At 44.4% G+C, this 21,806-nt stretch overlaps 5 protein-coding genes across 5 annotated transcripts; 3 read left to right on the top strand and 2 right to left on the bottom strand.

Moving 5' to 3' along the window:
* Positions 1-909: 909 nt before the first annotated feature.
* Positions 910-1,547, top strand: IAQ61_002407 (uncharacterized protein; the record flags this gene model as incomplete). Its single annotated transcript, XM_003834254.2, has 2 exons — positions 910-1,113; positions 1,239-1,547. The coding sequence occupies 2 exons, from the start codon at positions 910-912 to the stop codon at positions 1,545-1,547; spliced, it is 513 nt and encodes a 170-aa protein (XP_003834302.2).
* A 693-nt stretch (positions 1,548-2,240) lies between these two features.
* IAQ61_002406 (uncharacterized protein) lies at positions 2,241-3,905 on the top strand (the record flags this gene model as incomplete). Its single annotated transcript, XM_003834253.2, has 2 exons — positions 2,241-2,414; positions 2,475-3,905. The coding sequence occupies 2 exons, from the start codon at positions 2,241-2,243 to the stop codon at positions 3,903-3,905; spliced, it is 1,605 nt and encodes a 534-aa protein (XP_003834301.2).
* A 1,611-nt stretch (positions 3,906-5,516) lies between these two features.
* On the top strand, positions 5,517-8,797 carry IAQ61_002405 (uncharacterized protein; the record flags this gene model as incomplete). The annotated part of the gene is made up of 4 exons (XM_003834251.2): positions 5,517-5,797; positions 5,944-6,373; positions 6,426-7,568; positions 7,622-8,797. 4 exons carry the CDS (start codon positions 5,517-5,519, stop codon positions 8,795-8,797), a joined length of 3,030 nt encoding a protein of 1,009 aa, XP_003834299.1.
* Positions 8,798-16,782: 7,985 nt separating this feature from the next.
* Positions 16,783-19,734, bottom strand: IAQ61_002404 (uncharacterized protein; the record flags this gene model as incomplete). The annotated part of the gene is made up of 1 exon (XM_003834250.2): positions 16,783-19,734. The coding sequence occupies one exon, from the start codon at positions 19,732-19,734 to the stop codon at positions 16,783-16,785; it is 2,952 nt and encodes a 983-aa protein (XP_003834298.2).
* Positions 19,735-20,694: 960 nt separating this feature from the next.
* IAQ61_002403 (uncharacterized protein) lies at positions 20,695-21,604 on the bottom strand (the record flags this gene model as incomplete). Its single annotated transcript, XM_003834248.2, has 3 exons — positions 20,695-20,947; positions 21,011-21,319; positions 21,405-21,604. 3 exons carry the CDS (start codon positions 21,602-21,604, stop codon positions 20,695-20,697), a joined length of 762 nt encoding a protein of 253 aa, XP_003834296.2.
* Positions 21,605-21,806: the final 202 nt, after the last annotated feature.

Below are 21,806 nucleotides of genomic sequence, written 5' to 3'. Positions count from 1 at the left end.
CCAGGATTGATAGGTCCTAATACTGCATGAGCTTGGTGAGACGTGCTATTTAGCCAGCAATTCACCGTCACTTCGAGCTTGGCTAAATGAGAGAGATAGTCAACTGTCTTGCTACAGCCAGGTTTCATTGTTTGCCACAAATGGAAAAAGACCTGTCGAGATTTGCGCCGAGTGCCCAGGTTGCAATGGCTAGAGACTGCTTCACCCCGGGCATGATGCTCTTTTGAACCACATGTAAGATCGCAAAGCGTCTCGGCTCAGTGAGTACTGTAGTAGATGATGTAATAAGATGATGACGTTTGGTGCACAAACTTCGACGCTGTATTGTCTCTTGATTCTTCTTCAAGCCCACTCAGCCTGTTCCCCAACTCTTAACCACCTGCCAACCTCACGCCTACAGCATCACCTCATTGAAGCTGCATTTTGCAATTTTAGCGCGATTTGGACATTGGTTTTCGCACACCAATGTCAGCCCACTTGTTGACTCGAAACAACAGGGCTGCGACGATGGACTCATGAGCCACCCCAGGCGATGGATGTTTCATGAGGCCTGAGTAAGTAAAAAAAAAAGAAAGGAAATGGCAGTGTTGGTGTAGTGTTTGGGCGTAGTGGTTCTGAGGCGTGCTCGAACAACGGCGCGTAAAGTGCGTTACTCGCTAGCGCAGGGTCAACGCGGAAAGCGCGACCAGACGTCATGCGCTAAACCGCTTCGACGCACTTTCACCCGTCGGCCTGCATTTTACTCGTCACGCATCCGCTATCGCTACTCCAAAGGACTTGTCGATACAACCTTTGAGGAACTACATGGGCAAACACTCTCGGACACGGCCCCTCGCGTATCTTCCATTTTCTGACTACTTGGCTTTTGACTGCGTCTTGCGGAGGAGAGAGAGACAGTAAGAGCACACGATGCCGCCGAAACGGACGCACGATGAGCCACAGCCCGGCTCGCTCAAGGAGAAGCTGCAACACCTGCAAGCCTCCAATGCCAATGCCCGCGGCCGTCGCAATGGTGGCGCAAACACGATGAACGGCAGCAGCCTCAAGGAGGTTGACAATGCCTCGACCAACAGCGGCCAGACTTCTCACGACTCGAGTTCGTCGTCGTCAAATGTAAGCCTCCCATCGAGGACGTCCTCGATGCTCACCACCCAGCGCGCATCTGCGTAGTCTCTGTTCTAGCTTGCACACTTGCCTACATGACGACTACACGCACTGACTTACTCTCTGTCGCATAGATCAAATGGGCCTCGCAAGACGCCTCGGTTCTTCAAGGCTACCGCCGAGCCTATCGTCTCGACACACCATCCGCCTTCAAGAATCCACTGAGCCACGTCGTGCTCAATCAGGGCATCGGCCGCTTCTCACCCACAATGGCTCGGCCCAAATCAAAGCGTCGGGTACACAAGGATCAGCTGGCGTTGGCAGTGCGCAAGAACTTCAACGCGCTGGCTGTCAATGAGGGCGATGTCATCATTGACTGGCTATACAAGTCCAAACACCAGGACAAAGAGTTTCGCGTGCGATTCGCGCCGCAACGGAAATGACGCCGGGACGAGTCATGTATACAGTTCGCTGCTTCGCTGCACTTCACGGCGTTCTCTACGATACCCCAGGTTTGGCGGGAGCCACCTGATACCACATATTATGAGCATGAGCATTGGGACGGCGTTTGGATATCTGGGCTTGCGTGAAGCATAGGACGAGGGTTGGTGGTGTTGAATTTCCTACATTTATACTGTAACCATTTATACTGTAACTGGTATGCGCATGGCTGCCCTCTGCACACGACTGCACAATGTTGTACATGGCCTCAATGGTAATTATTTTTTATAATGGAAAAAGTTCCTATCGTGTAGAATGCTGCTCGCTTCTCGATCGCAGCAATTGAGTGTTGGACTTGCAAGTTGGGTTTGCTCGGCTTGCGATGAGCTGCGACAAGGCACCAGACGAAGCTTGTACAGTTGACATTGTGAAAAGAGAAAAAACAACAAGTAGATTCTATCTGGCGAACTTATAGGGAGCTGCATGTTTATATAGCGATAGCAAATCGAAGTTTCGAGACGCGTCTATGCCTCGGAATGCTGAAGCCAATGATCGATCGGCTAACTAACGCAACATCAAAAAAGTTGCGCCCGGCAATTGCCGCTGCCTTTGCGAAGAGGGCGGAGGGAAACATTTTGAACCACCACCACAACACCATTGCCATATTTTTGCCGTCCACACTCTCGCCATTCACCATGAGTCTCGTGGGCCCATTACCGCTGAGGGCCGTCGCCCCCGCTCGACTCGTCACCGCCTCTGCCTCATCTCAATGTCGTCAGCGTCGTCACTACTCGCAAATATCGCAGACACCATCGAAGCGACCCGCTGCACCGGCCAAGAGAAAACAGCAGCATGCACCATCGATACGAGTATGCAGACCCCTCTGTCTGATGAGCTCTTTCGTTCTTGTACTAATTCATTCTGCGTAGTGCTTCCATGCGACCTCGCCTGCGTTCGCCATGGCCGACCCATACCAGACGCTCGGTGTCAGTAAAAATGCATCCGCCGCCGAGATCAAGAAGGCATACTATGGCCTGGCCAAGAAATACCACCCTGATACGAACAAAGATCCCGGCGCAAAAGAGAAGTTTGCCTCTGCACAGGCCGCATACGAAGTGTTATCAGACGCGGAGAAGAAAAAGGCATTTGATTCGTATGGCGCCGGTGCCTTTGATGCCAACGGTGGCTTCGACCCTGGGGCCGCCAGTGGTGGAGGGCCAGGCGGTTCTCCATTCAGTGGGTTTGGTGGGTTTGGTGGATTCGGCGGGGGATTCGGCGGAGGCGCGCAAGGTGCGGGGGGATTTCAGGATATCAACTTTGACGACCTGTTTGGTGCATTCACAGGAGGACGAAGAGGCAGAGGAGGCGGCGGGCGAAGGAACCCGTTTGAGGAGCAGGTCATGGTGGGCGACAACATCGAAGTGCAAACGAATATTTCATTCTTGGATGCGGCCAAAGGGGTCAAAAAGGACATACAAATCACGCCCTTGGTGGAATGTGGGACATGTGCGGGCAGTGGGCTGAAGAAAGGGGCGCAGAGAACAGAGTGCAAGAGCTGTGGAGGTACTGGACAGAGAGTGACGAGCATGGGTGGCTTCCACATGAGCGCCACGTGTGGATCCTGTGGTGGTACTGGATTCGCGATTCCAAGAGGCTCTTCCTGTAGCACTTGCGGTGGAGATGGTGCAGTAAAGGAGCGCAAGACCATCTCGATCGACATTCCCGGAGGTGTAGAGGATGGCATGCGGTTGCGCGTCAATGGAGAAGGAGACGCACCGCTTACCGGACAAGTAGCAGCCTCTGGACCCATCCGTGGCCAGAAGGGTGACCTTTACGTGCTCATCCGCGTAGCCAACGATTCCAAGTTCAAGCGCAATGGCTCTGATATTCTACATACTGCCACGATCCCGCTCACGACTGCGGTACTCGGAGGAGAGATCAAGGTGCCAACACTAGATGGAGAGGTGATGGTCAAGGTGCCCACTGGGTCAGGAACCGGCGACCGCGTGACGCTGTCGGGACTGGGCATGAAAGTGTTGTCTTCTGGCCGTCGAGGCGGCAACGGCGACCTAAAAGTCGAGTTCAAGGTAGCCATGCCCAAATACCTCAGCGTCAACCAACGAACGATTCTGGAAATGCTGGCCGATGAGATGGGCGACACGCACGCAAGACGAGTCATCAACCCCGGCAAGTGGAAGGAAGAGCAACAGGCGGCAGGCAGGAAGGCCAGCGGCAAGACGGTGCAAGATGATCACTCGAACGAAGGTTTCTTGAAGAGCGCATGGCATAACCTTACTGGGCAGCACAAGCACTTGAACGACGACGACGATGAGCCTAAGAAGGGGTCTGGTTCGGCATGAAGGAAAAGAAAAGGGTTCATGATGATGTTCCTATATGATGGGGATGGATGGACGGATGGATCAATGAATGAAATGGATGATGCAACAACGACTTCTGGCGCATACACGGCGGAACCCTTGCATACACTCTCCCTCCTCTTCCTATCTGACAGCATTGGTTGGCGTTTTGAGCCTTGTGGAAAAAAATGCTTGGGCAAGCTGTAAAGACGCGTGTTTGGTAGTACTTGTAACGTAGCCGGCCTCTCGACTCAGGGCTTGTATTGTATATTATGGTAGTCATCTACACAGCAACTAGTCACTAGCATAGCACAGCACATGTGATGAAAGATGATGACAACCAGTTGATGATTGAGGACCCTTGCCTTTGCACCCACGCACATGTTATGCGCGCTTCGTAGATCCACAACTATATCACTCACATGGTAGATCAGACGAAGAGCTTGCCTTGGGTAGCAGCATGAACAACAGCCATTGAAACGATTAATATATCGAAGCGCTTACCTGGCCCAGCTGCGGGCTTCTGAGGCTCTGAGTGGCCAGCAAGCAGCCGCAAGACCAGGATGACCCAAGACGGCGGCCCAAAGACTTACCTAGCAACGGTGTGACCACATACGGTACGAGGCCCAGGGCCCAGAGGCGATTTACCGTGTATGTAGTGTGTGTGGGCGTGGGTGTGTGGGTGCGAGGCATGGGATTGGTGATGGGATAGGTAGAGTGCTTGAGAATGAGGCGACGGGAGGGAGAGAATGGGAGTTTTACGATGTTGCATGGCTGGCCTTGTCGTTGTTGTCTTTGTCATGTGTTACAGGTAGTATGCACTTGTGCTGTGGTGCCTGCAGCAAGGCTGGTGGTGCGGTGCAAAAAGGCTTGCTTTGCCCCCCGGCTCTACTAGGTACCTTACCGGTACCGGTAACCATCTGTGTAGTTTACTCGGGCTGCTTCGATACCTAGCCACACCACCACCACCACCACACTGAACTAGACTATCTTACCCGGTACTTATCTACCTACCTACCTACCTACCAACCAACCGACTCACACTCCCCACTCAGACTGCGGCTGTGTGGTGTGGGTGAGACTCTTACCCATCTTGCATCGCTTGCATCGCTTGCATTCTCACCACGTCGTCCCCTTCGCCCTTCCCCCTCCCCCCCCCCCTTCGCTTCCGGAAAACTACACATACATCTCTTCTTCCGTTGCTGTGCCACTGAACGTTCGAGATTGCTTCGCTTTTTCTTCCCTTAGCTTTACCTATCTGGTACCGATTGATTGTGGAGACCCCCGGTTTACCTTTGTGCCTTGGGAGGCGTTGCATGTGTGGCTGTTCCCTCCCGCTGTCCGAGTGTTACCGAGATGCCTGTGGATTGGTAGATAGGCCCACGATACAGCAAGCCAGCGCAACACGCTCCCACGTCATCACGCGTGTGCATATCAGATTCTGTGTCAGATCCTCTCTCTTTCTCTCTCCGCGACCTTTCGGGACCATAGCCTGACACGGTTTCCCGTCCACCCTCCAGCAACACCTGCGCAACTCCCTCCACCCCTCCCATACCCGCGACCACGCCTCTCCACAAAGCGCGCCCCGTGGCCGCTTCCACCCTCCTACCCGCCATGACATCGCAAATACCCATGATCTCGGTGCCGCTCAAGCAGACGAATGAAATCGACTGGGTCCAGCCACTCAAGGGCTACATACGCCAGACCTACGGCGACGATCCGGAGCGCTACAATGAGGAGTGCAATACTCTGAACCGCTTACGGCAGGATATGAGGGGCGCGGGCAAAGACAGTGCGGCAGGGAGGGATCTGCTGTATAGATACTATGGCCAGCTCGAGCTGCTGGACTTGAGATTCCCCGTGGATGAAAATCACATTAAGATTAGCTTCACTTGGTACGTTGCAAGTCTGTCGACATATACACACTGCGAATTGGCTGGGCAGAGAGAGCAGACGGCTGTTTTGCAAGATTGAATTGGCTAAATGGAGAGGGGAGACCGCTGTTTAGCAAAGGATTCGCAGATTGGCTAACACAACCCAGGTTCGATGCTTTCACACACAAGCCGACTTCGCAGTATTCCCTCGCTTACGAGAAAGCGTCCATCATCTTCAACATCTCCGCCGTACTATCCTGCCACGCTGCACATCAAAATCGCCATGAAGATGTAGGGCTCAAGACTTCGTATCATTCATTCCAGGCCTCTGCAGGCATGTTTACCTACATCAACGAGAACTTCCTGCACGCGCCATCGACCGACTTGAGCAGAGAAACTGTTAAGACGTTGATTGCGATCATGCTTGCACAGGCGCAAGAGGTCTTCTTGGAAAAGCAAATTGCGGATGGCAAAAAGGTTGGCCTATTGGCGAAACTGGCGAGCCAAGCCGCCTTTTTGTATACACAGGCTTCGGAAGGCGCGCAGGAGAATGTCACAAGTGCTGTTTTTGAGAAGGTTTGGCTGTTGGTTTGCCAGGTAGGTTTGGAGTGGGTTCGTTTACTGAAGACATTTACTGACTCTCGCACAGATCAAAGCACACTACATGGCCTCGGTGGCGCAATACTATCAAGCGCTGGCTGATGATGACGCCAATTCGCATGGCGTGGCTATCTGCAGACTACAAGTCGCCGAAGCTCATGCGAAAGATGCGAATCGAGCCGCCAATAGTTTCCCAAACAACACACCCACAAACTCCAATCTGACCCCGGAGACAGGAGGCATTCTGGCCGAGATGACGAAGAAACACTTGGCCAATGTCCAAGAGAAGGTGGCCGAGTTTTCCAAGGATAACGACTTCATATACCACCAGGGCATTCCGAATGAAGCCTCATTGACCCCTGTACCAAAGCTGCCAGCTGCGAAGGCGATCCCGGTGAGCGAGCTATATCAAGGACAGGATATTCAAAGAATCATTGGTCCAGATATCTTCCAGAAGATTGTGCCTCTAGCTGTGACCGAATCAGCGAGTCTGTATGACGAAGAAAAGGCAAAACTGATAAGAGCCGAGAGCGAGCGTGTCGAGATTGCTAATGACGAAATGGCTGCAAGCTTGGATTACCTCAAGTTGCCAGATAGCCTCAACGTATTGAGAGGAGGCATGGATCAGGACAACATGGTCGACGATGAATTCCGACGATGGTGTGACGCGTTGGCCGGACATCAGCATTTCCCCACAGCGTTTGAACAGCTGAACAAGAGCAAGTCGGAGATAATCAGTTCACTCGAATCCAGTATGAAGCAGTTGGACATGGAAGAAAGCGTATGTGAGAAGATGAGGTCAAAGTACGGGGCAGAATGGACGCAGCAGCCCAGTTCTCGTCTGACCTCGACACTACGGAGCGATATCAGAAATTACCGGGGAGCTGTCGACGAAGCGAGTCATAGTGACGCACAGTTATATAACACCTTTCAGCAATGTGAGGCGGACTTTGACGAGATGCGCTCAGCGGGAGAGACAGATGAGGCGGATGTGCTGTACTCGAGAGCCATGGTCAAGGCGGGCGCAAGCAAAGGCAAAAGTCCAAAGCCAGCAGAGGGCAACCTGATTGATGACGACATTGATGAAGGGCCTACGGTGGCGGACCAAATCGCTGCCGTCGAAGATATCCTGCGGAAGTTGAACCTTGTCAAGAAGGAGAGGACGCAGATTTTGAAAGATCTGAAAGATAAGGTAATGATGAATTGGCATTGTGAATCGCCAACAGCATCGACTGACTCGTCCAGGTTCACTCTGACGACATCTCAAATGTTCTCATTTTGAACAAGAAAGCCATCGCGAATCAAGAAGCACAACTCTTCAAGGCGGAGCTTGAGAAATTCCGACCTCACCAGAATCGCATATCACAGGCCAATCACAAGCAGACATCACTTCTCAAAGAGCTTACGAACACCTACTCCCACCTTCTCAAAGATAAACGCGTGCGATCTGAACAGAGTAAATACGAAGCATTCTCGAGGCAAAGAAACGCGGTTATGAGCAAATATAGAAGAGTGTACCAAAGCTACATGGATCTCGAGCAGGGGCTGGACCGTGCGAGGAGCTTCTATAACGAGATGAGAGATACGGCATCAAGTTTACAAAAGAACGTAGAAACCTTTGTCAACAACCGACGCTCAGAAGGCGGGCAGCTCCTCTCGAAGATCGAGCAGAGCAAGTCTCAAGGCAGCGCCGATCACGAACAACAGCGGATGAAGGAGCTCATGGAGCGCATGTCCATTGATCCTTCTGGCTCACCCGTCTCCGGGGGCAGCGGTGGCGGCCGCAAAAAGAGCATACCAACACCTCTCTCCTCGACACCAGGGTATGGTTCATCCTCCAACACCAGCCATCCAGCATACAACCCCGCTGCCTCACCGCCCGTCACACCGCGATACCCAATCACAACAGCTCCAGGTCAACAAAGCTACATGTCGCCCGGACAATCCTACGGCGGAGTCTCGGCATCCAACAACAACTACAACCAAGCCCCACCCCGCCGCGAAAGCTACAACCAATATTCCCACCAACAACACTCACAATCAGCAGCATACAACCCCTCTCTCCAAAACCAATATCATCCCGTTTCCCCACCTCCCCATCAGCAATTCTTCAGTCCCCCACCTGCACAGCATCAACAGCATCAACCGTGGGGTCAACCGCCCACACAGCAACAACCGCACCAACAACAGCAACATCAACAACAGGGCTGGAGTAGCACGCCCCAACCTGGTCTACCACAAGGTTATGTCCCCCCTCCACCCCCGCCAGGACCGCCGCCGAGTCAGAACATGGAGTTTGGCCATTTTAGCGCGGGCGGATATCCCAATGGGCCCGGGGGTTATGCGGGGCCACCGCGTGGACAGCAGGGAGGACAAGGAAGTGGGAATGATCCCTGGGCAGGGTTGAGTGGGTGGAAGTAAGTAAGGAAATCAGCTAAGGGGTGAAGGGGTTTAACAGAGCATGGGTGCCTGACGAGCACAATGTGCTCTTTGCTATGGACAGACTCGAAGTCTTTTTTTGAGGCTGAAGGCGAGAATGGGGGGAAGGGGCACGGATGCTAGGGTTGAAGTCGCAGCGCAAAGCAAAAAGATCGCGGGGAGATGTATATAGAACCACTACCCAGAGTCAGTAATAACATGGGGGTTTTCGCGAGTTACTTGTGCTGTTGTGCAGTGCTGAATGGAAAACCGGGAATAGCATTACCTAGGGGTAATATTCATCTGTGTATGTATCCTGTAGCTGTGTAGCTATGAAGCCGCTTGTACGATTTGTGCAGCCTGTAACCCCCCCGTTTTCATGAGTAAGCAATTGAGAAATCATGTATATCGCCTACCCTGATGTCTCGACTTTGACTGTACTAATGCATTCTATCCCATGTCCGTCCTGAGTTCTGTAGGTAGACACTATCAGGACTTTGACAATCTTCACTGGCGTATTGATCTGGCGCAATTGGGATAGTTTGTAGTGCATTGTTATGCAGGTCTGTGTAGGTACATACGTTAGTAGTGGTGGCTTGGGCGTTTGGGGTTTGTTTTAGTGTTTGGCTGGTCCTAGTGTTGCACCGCTGCTGCGTTGGGGGATAGTAGGTGGGTAGGAAAGGGTCGTTTGTGCATATTGGCTCAGGGTCTGTTGAGGAGAAGACTTTTCGTGTAAAACGGAAGAATAAAGGATAGAAGTGTGTAAGGAGATGGGTGTTACTTTCAATTTGTAGTTTGATTGTAGGACAAGTATAATTGTTGCAGGAGGGATATCAACTGGATCACGGAGCATCTTGATCCCGATCAATCCCGATCAATCCTAGTTAATACCCCTGTATGACCCACTATCTGATTAACTGCCAGCTTACTACCAAGTGCCTAACAAAAAGCAGGAGCTCTAGTAAGGAAGGTTTACTAATTATTCACCTTCTAGTAAGGGTAGCTAAAGCTCTATATATATAAGTCTAATTATAGTAGATATAATCTAATAATCTATCTCCTAAATTATTCCTAACCTTAGTAATCTAAATTTCTATAGTTATAAGCCTAGTTTGCGCTTTACCTTATTAAAGATTGTCCTATCTATTTAAGCGTATTATTTAACTTAGACACTAAGCTAGCAAGCTTTACTCTTTATACTATTTCTTAAGCAAAAGCTTACTTATTACTCTTCTACTATAAGTAACTAAATCCTAAAGGGGGATATCCTACTTACTAGATTAACTAACTAGCCTACCTAGTATATTTAATTTAGATACTATACCTTAACTAAAGGGATCTAGGTAGAGGTAGACCCTAAGGCTCTAGATACTAAAAACTACTTTAAGAATAAACCTATTAAGCCTAATATACTAATAGATATTGCGCTATCTAATATAATAAGTAAGTAGTATAAGCTCTAAATAGCTTAGTACTAAGCCTGCTTATTAGATTAGGTATTAAAGTTATTAGCAATCTAGAACCTCTTTATATAGGTTAATAATATAGTAGATTAAGGGATCCTTACCCTAGCCTATATAGAGCTTGTTAATTAAGAAAGAGTAACCCTCTAAGCACTTATCTAAGTGCTCTATAATAACCTAGCGCTAACTAACTTAAGCGCTATAATACTAGCAAGATTATAGTATAAAGCTTATCTTACTAAGGTAAAGATAAGTAGCTAAGACACTAATTACTAGTAGAAGGAGTAGATAATCCTATATACGCAAGCTAAGGTATATAATATTCCTAATATTAAAGGATAGCTTATAGTATAGGATTATCTTAAAGCTCTATCTACTAGGATCTTACTAGATTAGGGTTAAAATATGTTTTAAAGGATTATTAAAAAGTTAGTAATAGGAGAGCTAACTTATAACCTCCTATAGGTTACTAAGATCTATTTATTACTGCTCTAAGAGAATAATATAAGATTAAGCTCTAAGGGTCCTAGAGTGTTTGCAATAATAGGAGCTCCACCTTCTAACTAACCTAAGAAGGAGTCTTTATACCTATATAGTAGATCTTACCTATAGAAACCTCCTAAATATAAAAATATTATTAAAGCTTAGACTAATATAAGTAACAAGCTTACTACTACTTAATAATTAGAGATTAAGAAAAAGATTAATAGGAATCTAAAATTTAAAGAGTTAAGAAAAGCTCTAATTAAGTCCTATCCTATTAATCAAGATTATAGTAGTAAGGTAAGCATAATCACCTATCTAGGTAGTATCTAGGTAGCACTAATTAACCCTATATTAATAGCGGAGAAAACAAACAGGATCTATTTAACTATAGACTTTAAAGCTTACGCTCTATTAAAGAGCACTATCTTTAATAATAGGGGTGTAGTGCACCTAGTTAATAATATAAGCTACCTAGAAGAAAGCTTATTTAGATTAGTTAAATATAAGATAGTTAAAGCAGGAATTTAAGCTTTTCTAATCTTAGGTAGAGGAACAAGAGTAATCCCTAATACTCTTAATAGACTAAGAGGTCTAAAAATAGAAGATTTAGTGCTTACTAACGTAGTGTTAGTAGAAGGTTTTTATATAAATATTATATTAGAAGCTTAATTACTTAAAGCAGGAGTTTAGTTCCTTAGGCTAGATACTACCTTATAGTTTAGATTATTAGAAAAGAGCGTTGTATTAGCTAAGTTACTGCATAAGTTTAACTTAACTTTCCTAGAATATAAGCCCTCTACTCCTTATCTAATAATCTAAAGCATAGTGCCTAAATAACCCTAGTAATCCTAGACGACTTACCTAAGATATAATAGTAAGGAGCTTTAGCACTAATAATTAGGCTATTTAGGACCTAAGGCGCTTAAAGCTCTAGTTAAGTTAGCTATAAATATTAGGATTAAAGGAACTCCTAGGAGCAAATGCGAGCACTATGCTATTACACATGCCTAATAGGTTATATTAAGATAACTAAGGGAAAGATTACTACGTCTATACTACTAGGTATTATAAGATCTATTTAATATACTAATAGGTATAGCTTACAAGTAATAGATCTTAGTATTAAAGTGCAACTACTTAGGAAAGCTTTATACCTATCTATTATAAGCTAAAAACCTTAATAAGATTATATAGGTGTTTAAAAATTTTAAGAGCTTAATACTTAACTAATATAAGCTTAGTATAGTTAAGATTATATAAGATAATAATATTGTAACGCTCCCTTAGTGTAGCAAATCTTGCTTTTAGATCTAGGTAGCTAATAATAGTATTAAAATTAAGAGCTTACCTGTATATACCTATAAACCTAATAGAGGAGCAGAAAGAGTAGGGTAGGAGATTATAATAAAATTAATTAAAATAAGGATTAGTACTAACCTACTAATAAAGCTCTAGCCTAAAATTATTAAAGCAGTAACTTAGCTCTATAATATAAGCCTGTCCTATACTTATAATATAATATTACCTAATAAAGTGCTAGATTATTAGTTTACTAGATACTTTAGGTAGTAGTAACTAGAGCAGATAAGGGAGGCAACTACTAATCTCTGCCCTAATTAGAGCAGAATATACGCCTATAGCTATTAAGCTTACCCCCTTAATAGAGATTAAGTAGCTAGGCGTTACAAGAGGGTTTTTAAGGTGAACCCTTAGGGTTATATTAGATATCTAGTAGGATATAGAGCATCTAATATATATAGGATATAGATCCCCTTACTTAATTAGATTATTATAACGCAGAATATTACCTTTAATAAGGATCTTTTCTATAAAGAGAAAGATCTAGAGTAGCTTTAATAGTTAGAGGCTTAAAAGATAGTTAACGTTATTAGCAAAGATAAGATCTATAATATAGGAGAAGTATATAAAGAGCTTAATATCTTTAATTAGCTTTATATTATAGCAGAGTAATATAAGGAGTCTAGTAAGTAAGGAGGACTAAACCTAGTGTAGGAGCTAGGGGGTAGGGTAGAGCTAGAGGAGGTAGATAATTAGGCTAGCTAGCCTAGTAATTTATAACCCCCTAAGCAGACACCTCTAGTGTAGGTACTAAGTATAGCTAGCTTAGTATAAAGGATTTATATAAAGTCCCCTAAGCTAATAGGGCTCTAAACTCCTAAACTAATACTAGAACTAAACTTTAGTATAGGAGATAAAGGATCTATATAGGTTATAGATTAGGGTCTTACTACCTAAGATAGTAGTAATCTAACTTACTTTAACGCTATAATAGGTAGCTCCTAGGAAAGACCTAGAGGGGAGAGTGCTATTAGTAGGTCACTCTATAAGAGCATAGAGATAGGTAAGGGCACCCTATCTAGCTCTTATAGGGGTGGTAAGCAGAGCTCCTACCTACCTACTTTAGGACTAGATTCTATATCTCCTACAGATCCCTTATAAGCAGCACCTAGAGCTCCTAGAAGAAGTAGAAAACTACAAGTTAAAGGACTGCCACTAACACGTGTTAGTAAGCAAGCTTAGGGACAGGACCCTAATAAACTACTAGGAGGCTCTATAAGTATAGGGATATATATAGTAATAGATCTATTAGATATAGATCTAATTAGAAATCCCTTATATAATCTTTTAGTATATCCTAAACTAAATACTATAATCCACGCTATAATTATAGTAGTAATAAGGAGTAAATCTCCTAAAAACCCTAAAAGGAATACGCACTAGGATGCTCTATAAAAAGAGCTAAAATAATAGAAGGATCTCTATAACTACTAAATAGGATAGTAATTTAGAGATGTAGTATATAAAGAAATTAATACTCTACTAAAAGCTAGTACCTAGGAGGAGATTAATAGGCTAACTAAAGGAGAGTATCTACTCCTACTTAAATAGGTGTTTATATACAAGCTTAATTAGAATAGTTACCTAATTAAGTGTAAAGCAAGGATAGTAGTAAGAGGAGATCTATAGCTTACTAACTTAATTTATTTAACCTACGTAGCTACCCTAGCAGCTTAAACCTTTAGGACTACAATAGCTATTAGAGCTAAGTTTAACCTTAAGATATATTAATATAACGTTGTTAGAGCTTTCCTTAACGCCTTAAGGGATTAACACCCTATAGTTATCTATAAGCTACCTAAAGGATATTAAATACCTAAGAAGTGCGTTAAGCTTAAATAAGCTCTATATAGATTAAAAGACTTACTATTATTATAGTATAACAAGCTCTTAACTACACTCTAAGAAAATAAGCTTATTGCTTCTAAAGAAGAGCTATGCCTATTCTTTAATAGAGATTGTAGTATCTTGTTAATATTCTATATAGATAATATCCTATCACTCTATTACTAAAACTACGCAAGCTAAGCTTATAAAGTTATCTAAGCTCTAAAGCAAAGATATACTATAGAAGAGAAGGGACCTATAAGCTGGTTTCTAGGGGTAAGAGTAATCTAGGATAGAAAGAGATAGATAATAACGCTTATTTATAATAAATACATTAACAAGATTACAAAGAAATTTAATCTAGTAGAGATAGGAAAATTCCCTACTATACTACTATTAAGTAAAGATATTAAAAAGAGCACTAGAGAAGCCACTAAAAAGGAGATTAAGGACTATTAGGAGCGCGTTAGATTAATCCTTTACACCTTAATTATAGTGCGCCCTAATATTACCTATATAGCCTCCTAGCTCTCCTAATACCTTACTAACCTATCTAAATAACACTTTAATATAGTTAATTAAGTAATTATCTATCTATACTAAACTTAATACTAATTAATCTAATATAGGAATAGGGATCCTAATAAGCTTATAATATATAGTAATACGTTATTTACTAATAATATTAATACTTAGCAATTATTATATAGGTACCTAATCACGCTCTTTAGAGGACCTATTATTTAGAAGGCAGCTTAATAAGTAACTATTACCACGTTAACTACTAAGGTAGAGCTCCTTGCGCTTAAGTAAGTAAGTAAAGAAGTAATAGTATTAAAACACTTTTTAACTAAAATACACCTTACTTTAGATACTACCTAGATAATTAATTATAATAATTAATAAACTATTAGGTTAGTAGTAGGTAATAATAAAAGGATCACTACTAAGCTATGCTATATAGATATTTAAAATATATAGCTTAGATAAGAGTATAAAAAGGGATCTTTCTATATTACCTACCTACCTACTAGTAATATACTAGCTAATAGGCTTACTAAAAACCTAACTTTATAATAATTTATAAGGTTTAGGGAGTACTTAAAGTTATATAATAGTAGAGTATATATTATATAGTATTAATTAAAGTAAGGTAGTATATAAGATCTATTAATATATAATATAAAAATAACTAACTATAGCCTACCTCTCTATTATTAACTAGGTAGCTTCCCTAAGGAGCTCTATTACGCGTGCAAAGCGTGCCTTAGAGTCTATAGGGGGCTACCTAGGTTACCCTATCCTAGGATCTATAAAGGGAACCTTAGAGGAGCTAAAGTCCTTATTTTCTAATAAGGAGCTCTAGGCGCCCTTAGCTATAGAAGTAGCCTTACGCGCAAGCTTAGTAGTAGTAGTAGTAGCTTTTACTAGCTCCTACTATTTAGCCTTGCTCTCCTTAAGGAGCACTAAGACCCTTTACTTCTTATTCTTAAGAAGGTCTTAGCTCTTACTTACCTACTTCCTTACTAGAAAGGATAGTATAGAATATTAAGTAAGCTTAGGGCTATTAGTTTATTAGTATAAGATCTTACTAAAGTATTATAAAGGAAAAATTTCTTATATAGATTATATATATTAGGATATAGCTATACCTAGAGAAGTACTACTAGCACTAAGTCCCCCTACTAGAAGAGTTATAGCACTTACTATTAGACTTATTAAAGAGCGCTAAGTATAGATAATTTAGATAAGTTTTAGTATAATAAATACTAGACTCTCTATAGTAGGAGGATCTTAGGGTCTCCTTAGGAGCTAGAGAGGGAGTAGGGGCAGGAGTAAGGGCCTTAGGTAGGGTCTAGGGGGGAGCAGGAGCTAGAGTTAGAGCTAGAGTAGTAGGAGCTAGAGTAGGAGCGCCTTACCTTAGCTTTATAATCTTAGCTATAGTAGTAGTAGCTATATACTTAGCTACTATATACTCTATAATAGCCTTATACTTAGTAGTAGCACGCTCTTCTTTAGTAGTAGTAGCTTTAGTAACTATAGCTTTAGCTATATAGGAGGTAATAAGGGTAGTATAGGTAAAGTAAGTATAAGTAGTAGGTTTTAACTTTAACTAAGATATAGGTTAATAGGGATATAGGTATAGTTTAGATCTTTAGGGTTATATAATCTTATAACTTAAGCTATAGTAAAAGATTATAGTTAGGTAGATAGAGTTATAAAGCTCTATCTAGATAATATCTACACGTATAAGTATAGGCTAAATAAGGAAGGCGCACTAGTTAGTATCTAAAGGGTAAGCTAATTTAACCCTTTAGATATATAACACTCTAATTAGCTACACTACCTACTAACTATAAGTATAACTATAATAATAAAAGATCTACCTACACCTAAGGGGTGTGTTATAGGAGGGATATTAACTAGATTATAGAGTATCTTAATCCTAATTAATCCTAATTAATCCTAGTTAATACCCCTGTATAACCTACTATCTAATTAACTGCTAGCTTACTACCAAGTGCCTAATAAAAAGCAGGAGCTCTAGTAAGGAAGGTTTACTAATTATTCACCTTCTAGTAAGGGTAGCTGAAGCTCTATATATATGAGTCCGATCGTAGTAGATACAATCTAATAATCTATCTCCTAAATCATTCCTGACCTTAGTGATCCAAATTTCCACAATAATCTATTGGACAAGAAGAAATTACTATAAAACTAAGACCTAAAAAAACCATGGCGTAAATGCTTTCCAGACTTGCTGTACTGTGTATACTGGGAAAGGGGTTGCAGCTGTTTTAACTTTCACATCGTCGTTAACATGCTCATATCTTCCTTTTCCCTCTCCTCTATCTACTCATCGCTCATATCCTCGTCTTCTCCTGCCTCCTGCTCATCCTCCTCTTCTTCGTCTTCTTCCTCCTCCTCTCCACCCACCCTATCAGGAATCTTATCCTCATCCCCATGAAACGCCGGAAAACCACCCACTACGTTCTTCAAAGCCACCCTCCCAGTCGACATCAACTTCCTCTCCACCACCCGTTCCATCGACGGGTTTTCCTTTCGTTCGTCCGAGTTGATCTCTCCCCATTCTATTGCCCACTCCCTAACCGCAGCTTTACTCGTAGACGATAGGCCCCTGCCCTCTGACCTCCACCGCTGAATGTCGTGGTGGTAGGCGCGCTGTAGGTAGGTCCGCGCGCGTGCGAGATGCTTGATGGTGTTTGTGTTTGAGTCGAGGACGTGGCTACGGAACGGGTCTGGTAGCATGCGGAGCCAGGGGATGAGAGAGGCAGCGGGGACGGTGAGGAAGTTGCGGGGCAGGCGCAGTTTGTTTTTGTTTGTTTTCTTGTTGTTATCTCGGTTGTCAGAGTGTTTGGGTTTCTTGCTCAAGGGAGGAGGGAGGTCTTGGTCGCCGATATCTCGGGAGCGCTTTCTGGAGCGGGGACTTTTGCTTGTAGGCTTTGGCTCGGGAGGATTCTTTGGCTTGGGAGGATTTTTTGGCTTGGGAGGATTCTTTTTGACGCTGGGCTTTGGTTTGGAAGGACCTTGACTGGGATTGGATCCGGGGTCGGGATTCGGAGATGGATTTGGGGGTGAATCACGAGTCTTTGGCGGATTGTTGTCGTCGTTACTGTTGTCACTGTTGTCACCTCCCTTGGGGCTTTTACCTCCAGCAGGGCCGCGCCTCGTAGGACTGTTATCTCCTTTTTGTGGTTCATCCGTGCCATTGGCATCATCATCGTTGTCATTATCATCATCGCTGTCGTTATCATCTTCCCTATCGTCCACGATTACCTGGTGTACATCTTCGTAGGTGCTCTGCATTCTGTTCCTGATATTCCTGATATCCATCAAATTCAGTACTGAGACCTTATCATCCGTGTTCAATGTGAAGTCGTTACCCTCGCTGAAGACATTGACATCCCTGATCCATAGAGTTCTACATGTGTCGTCTGACGAAGTGGTCTTGGGAGTCTTGCCTTCGTCGGGAGACTTGAAGGTACCTCCATTCTGGACGAAGAGAATGGCACGGTAGGTTGTTTCATTGTAGTCCTTGCCGATAGCTTTATGATTCTTGATGTCGTCCGTGATATAATCTTGGAGATCCTGCGAACTGATGATGGTGAAATCAACTTTGGTTATCTCATTCGCATTGTCAGACTCGGGCCTGGAACCTGAACTGTCATGTGGTTTGTAGCCTATCCTGTCAAGATAGTAATTCGGATAAAATTGGGGGTTTCCTAGCACTTCTGTTGATGTCATATTCTTAGTCACATCTAGCAACCCTTCAATTACTTCTTCTCGAGTCTCATCTCCAAGGAAGCCAAAGGCCTCAGTATTCACCCAAGCCTGGACCTCCTTCTCATCCATGGCACTGATTCCATCACTGCCGTCGAATGCGCAGAAAACGCGCGTAAGTGCGGCCCGTTTTTGATGCAAGTTACTGGCAATGGTAAAGTTTGATCCGAATGGACGCTTCTCGACCCATTGATTGACCTCGCTCTCTGCCATGGAGAGAAAGTTGACCTTGTGTTTCTTCAGCGTATCGATGTTGATGGTATCTTGACTGGGATTTTTGTTTTTATTATGGCTGTCCGCCAGAGCTCTCTGCTCATCCAGGAATATATCCAGAGCAGTTTCAAGGTCAGTGGCATCTTCGTAGTCTTGAGGTCTAACCTTTCGGTCCTCTTCCATCAGTGGCAAAGCGGCACGCTCAGTCTCCGTCATTTCTCTTTCTAGCGTCCATTCTAGAGAGCGCGGTTGAGCAGAGCCTAGCTTCTCTTCAGATTCCAGAGAAGCTGAGCCTGTTCTGCGCAGAAAGTTACGGAGTAATAGTCTCAGTACATGTGGCGGCAGCAGCGCTCGAAGCAATTCGGGGTCAAGGCGATCTACAAGATCAAAACCGGCTTCTTTCTGGAGTTGTTTTTGCATCTGCTTTCTTGTAGTCATTGAGTTGAAACGAGTGTCGTTCCTCTTCCCTGATGGGAACAACGCCTTTATGTCGTCCATATCACCCTGTACCCGCTCGTAAAGATGGTCAAGGAGCGCAAACATGAAAGGTCCACAGGCTCCTTCATCGTTGATGCAGTCGTTGTGTTTGTCCTGTTGGGGCGTATGCTTCAAAGTACTGGCCACAAAGCTGCTTTGACCAGCTTCATAGTCATCATCACCTTCCGAAAGGATATCTTCGATACCTCGAAGTACTTTGCCAGCTACAATTCCAGCTTCTCCCATGGATGACATTCTCCACTTTCCAGCTGGCGACCTTTGAACCCTGATTAGGCTGTCGACGAATCGAGCCACTTTTGCTTGCGTGTCAATGATAAGAAGGCCCCAATGTTGGCCATGAGCCCCAGATTTATGGCGAGATTTATGGTCTACCGGTAGCGTTTTGCTTCTGTTGTTCCTCTCGCTTAGCTCATTCATATGCGCAATGCCCTTGGCGATTCCGTCTGAACAAGGAGCCACAATCCAACGTTTATGATTATTTTTGACTAGGTCAGCCAAGGCACTTTCCAGACTGTCCAGCGTGACCATCTTCTTCCCAAGAGAATAGAGTTTTTGCACAGAAATGTCTCCTAGGACAAGTACGTCAGAAGGTCTCTTTTCTTTCGATAGTGCAGCAATTGCGGCGAACACGGTGTCTTGCTGCAGCCAACAGTCTGGGAACTTCAAGGAAGAAATTTTCAGAAGATCTTGAGTGGTAATTTCGTATTGTTGGCCGTCTTCTGTCGTAAACTCGAGGTAAGGTTGTTTCAGCCATACTTTGAGAAGGCTTTCAATCGATTCCGCATCGGCCATTATGATGATTAGCAAGTTATTGTAAATTAAGATTAGTTATTGTTATTGGTATTGTTATTGTTATCGTCAGGTATCGATGTTGTTGATGATGATCATAGGAAGATGCAAAGACGGGCGATCATGCGAGTCAAGTACTTACCTACAATGCTCGAGAACAAAGCTCGAATGTCGAGGGCGAGAAATCTTCTCCTTGTTCTTCTAAACAATGGGCTACAAAAAGGCTTCAAAGCGCATTTTTTGGCCTTCACGTGGCTGAAACGCTAATAGAAATGCATCTTGAACAAAGGGGATTGCGGTCAGCACTGCGGTCTTTGATTGCTTATCCACCTAAATTTGGAGATCGACCGTGGCGCAGATCAAGATGAAGATGATTGGTTATTGCACCACATAGATACAGTGCCAATGCTCATGTACTCTATTACAATGATCGCAGTTGGAGACTTATTTTCTTAGTTTCCCGGTACCCGTTGTTGCAAGGACTGTAGAGGTGGTCTAACCCAGCTTGAACGCGTCGAGTACCAGCACACGAGTCTGCTCGGAATAGGCTAATTTAGTGATCAAGGAAGGCTAGATGGGCCGATTCATTGTGAATGAAACAACTGGCACATGTGAGCGCTTAGCCTCGCATCTAGAGTTTTGAGTTAAATTAGTCTGTCAAACCTCAACGGGGACTTCTTACAAACGGCATACTCTTGAGATTTGAATTTTTGAGTCTCTTACAGATATTTCGAACAAAGGATAGAGGAATCGGTGCTTGCTTGAGCTTTCCACTACCATCAATGCTCACCTGAGTGTGCCGTTGGCACACACTGTTTCTCCCCCTCAAATGCTGAACTTTAAAACATTATACAAGCCTTCAAACCTCCGCATCATGCTTTACAATTTCTCCATACCTCTGATATGACTCCTCTGAGTCTGAGTCTAAACTGCAGTTTGTGCGGCTGGCCCGGCAATTGGACCTCACTCATTCGCCTTGACTGCAGCTTCAGGAAACGTGATCCCAGATCGAGTGTCCGTTGACACAGATGAAGCAGACCTCAATATACCTATTTCCTGTGATCCCATGAGTGGCGCTTCATCTGACTCGTGTTGATTCTCAACGTTATTGCTTTGGCGACTCCGCTCCTCCATATGCATGTCTTGCGCCTCAAGTCGTGAGTTTGTGCGATTGAGAGACACCGCTATGAAAGCCAGGCCAATATATGCGATCAATCTGTTCCAAAATTAGCAATTGATTCTCACATCCTGCCAGAAAATTGCAATATGTAATACTCACAGAAGCCCAATTACCCCAGACATCCAGGTACAATAAGTCCGAAGTTGCTTTGAACTAGCGGGCTTCCACTCCAAATACCACATTTTTCGTTCGGTTGCCCAGCACCATTTATAGGCCTCCGTTGTAGCGTGATTGCTGTCGCGCAACATAGCCAGCTGCCACGCGAGAATCCCGTAGCCTGCGACAATCAGGGTTGCAAAGAGAATGGCGTGGGAGTTTCTGATTCCGACTGAATAGTGACAATGTACAAGGCCCATCAATAATGTGCCCAGGACAATAGGAATGGCAATGACTTTATAGTAGAATATACTAAGGAGATCAAAAGTCGTTGTCAGTCATCATGAAGTACATATTCCAGAACCATGCACAGGGTGAGAGGACTTGGTAGACTTACTCGAAATTAATGAACGCTTGAACTGGAATCACCATTTCTGGCTTTTTGATATTTGCGTATATCACGGGGTACGATTTTTCGATGATCTCTGTGCCTTCGCGAGTAGCAAGACACTCTGCAATGTCACTGGTGTAAACCCATAATGAGGCTAGCGAGACACATGTAAGTGTTTGTATACCACCGAGAATGGCGATGAACATAACGAGCCATCGCTGTCGGTCGATTGTGTTAGTGAATGCTGGTGAACAAAAATGGGTGGGGAGAGTGGTGGACGAGGCATACAATATGGCGCGAGGATCCCGGCCAGCGCTTTGAGCGGCCGCCTAGGAATGCCAGAGAAATTCTTGTGCGTGGCATACCAACTTCTTGGTGTTTTGTGGAGGTACTCGTGGAGAATGGGTA

Source organism: Plenodomus lingam, assembly GCF_022343315.1.
Source record: "Plenodomus lingam strain CAN1 chromosome Unknown contig_14, whole genome shotgun sequence".
In the NCBI taxonomy this organism is placed as follows: domain Eukaryota; kingdom Fungi; phylum Ascomycota; class Dothideomycetes; order Pleosporales; family Leptosphaeriaceae; genus Plenodomus; species Plenodomus lingam.
The sequence above is the reverse complement of the archived record's forward strand: the minus strand, read 5'-3'. Positions and strand labels throughout refer to the sequence as shown.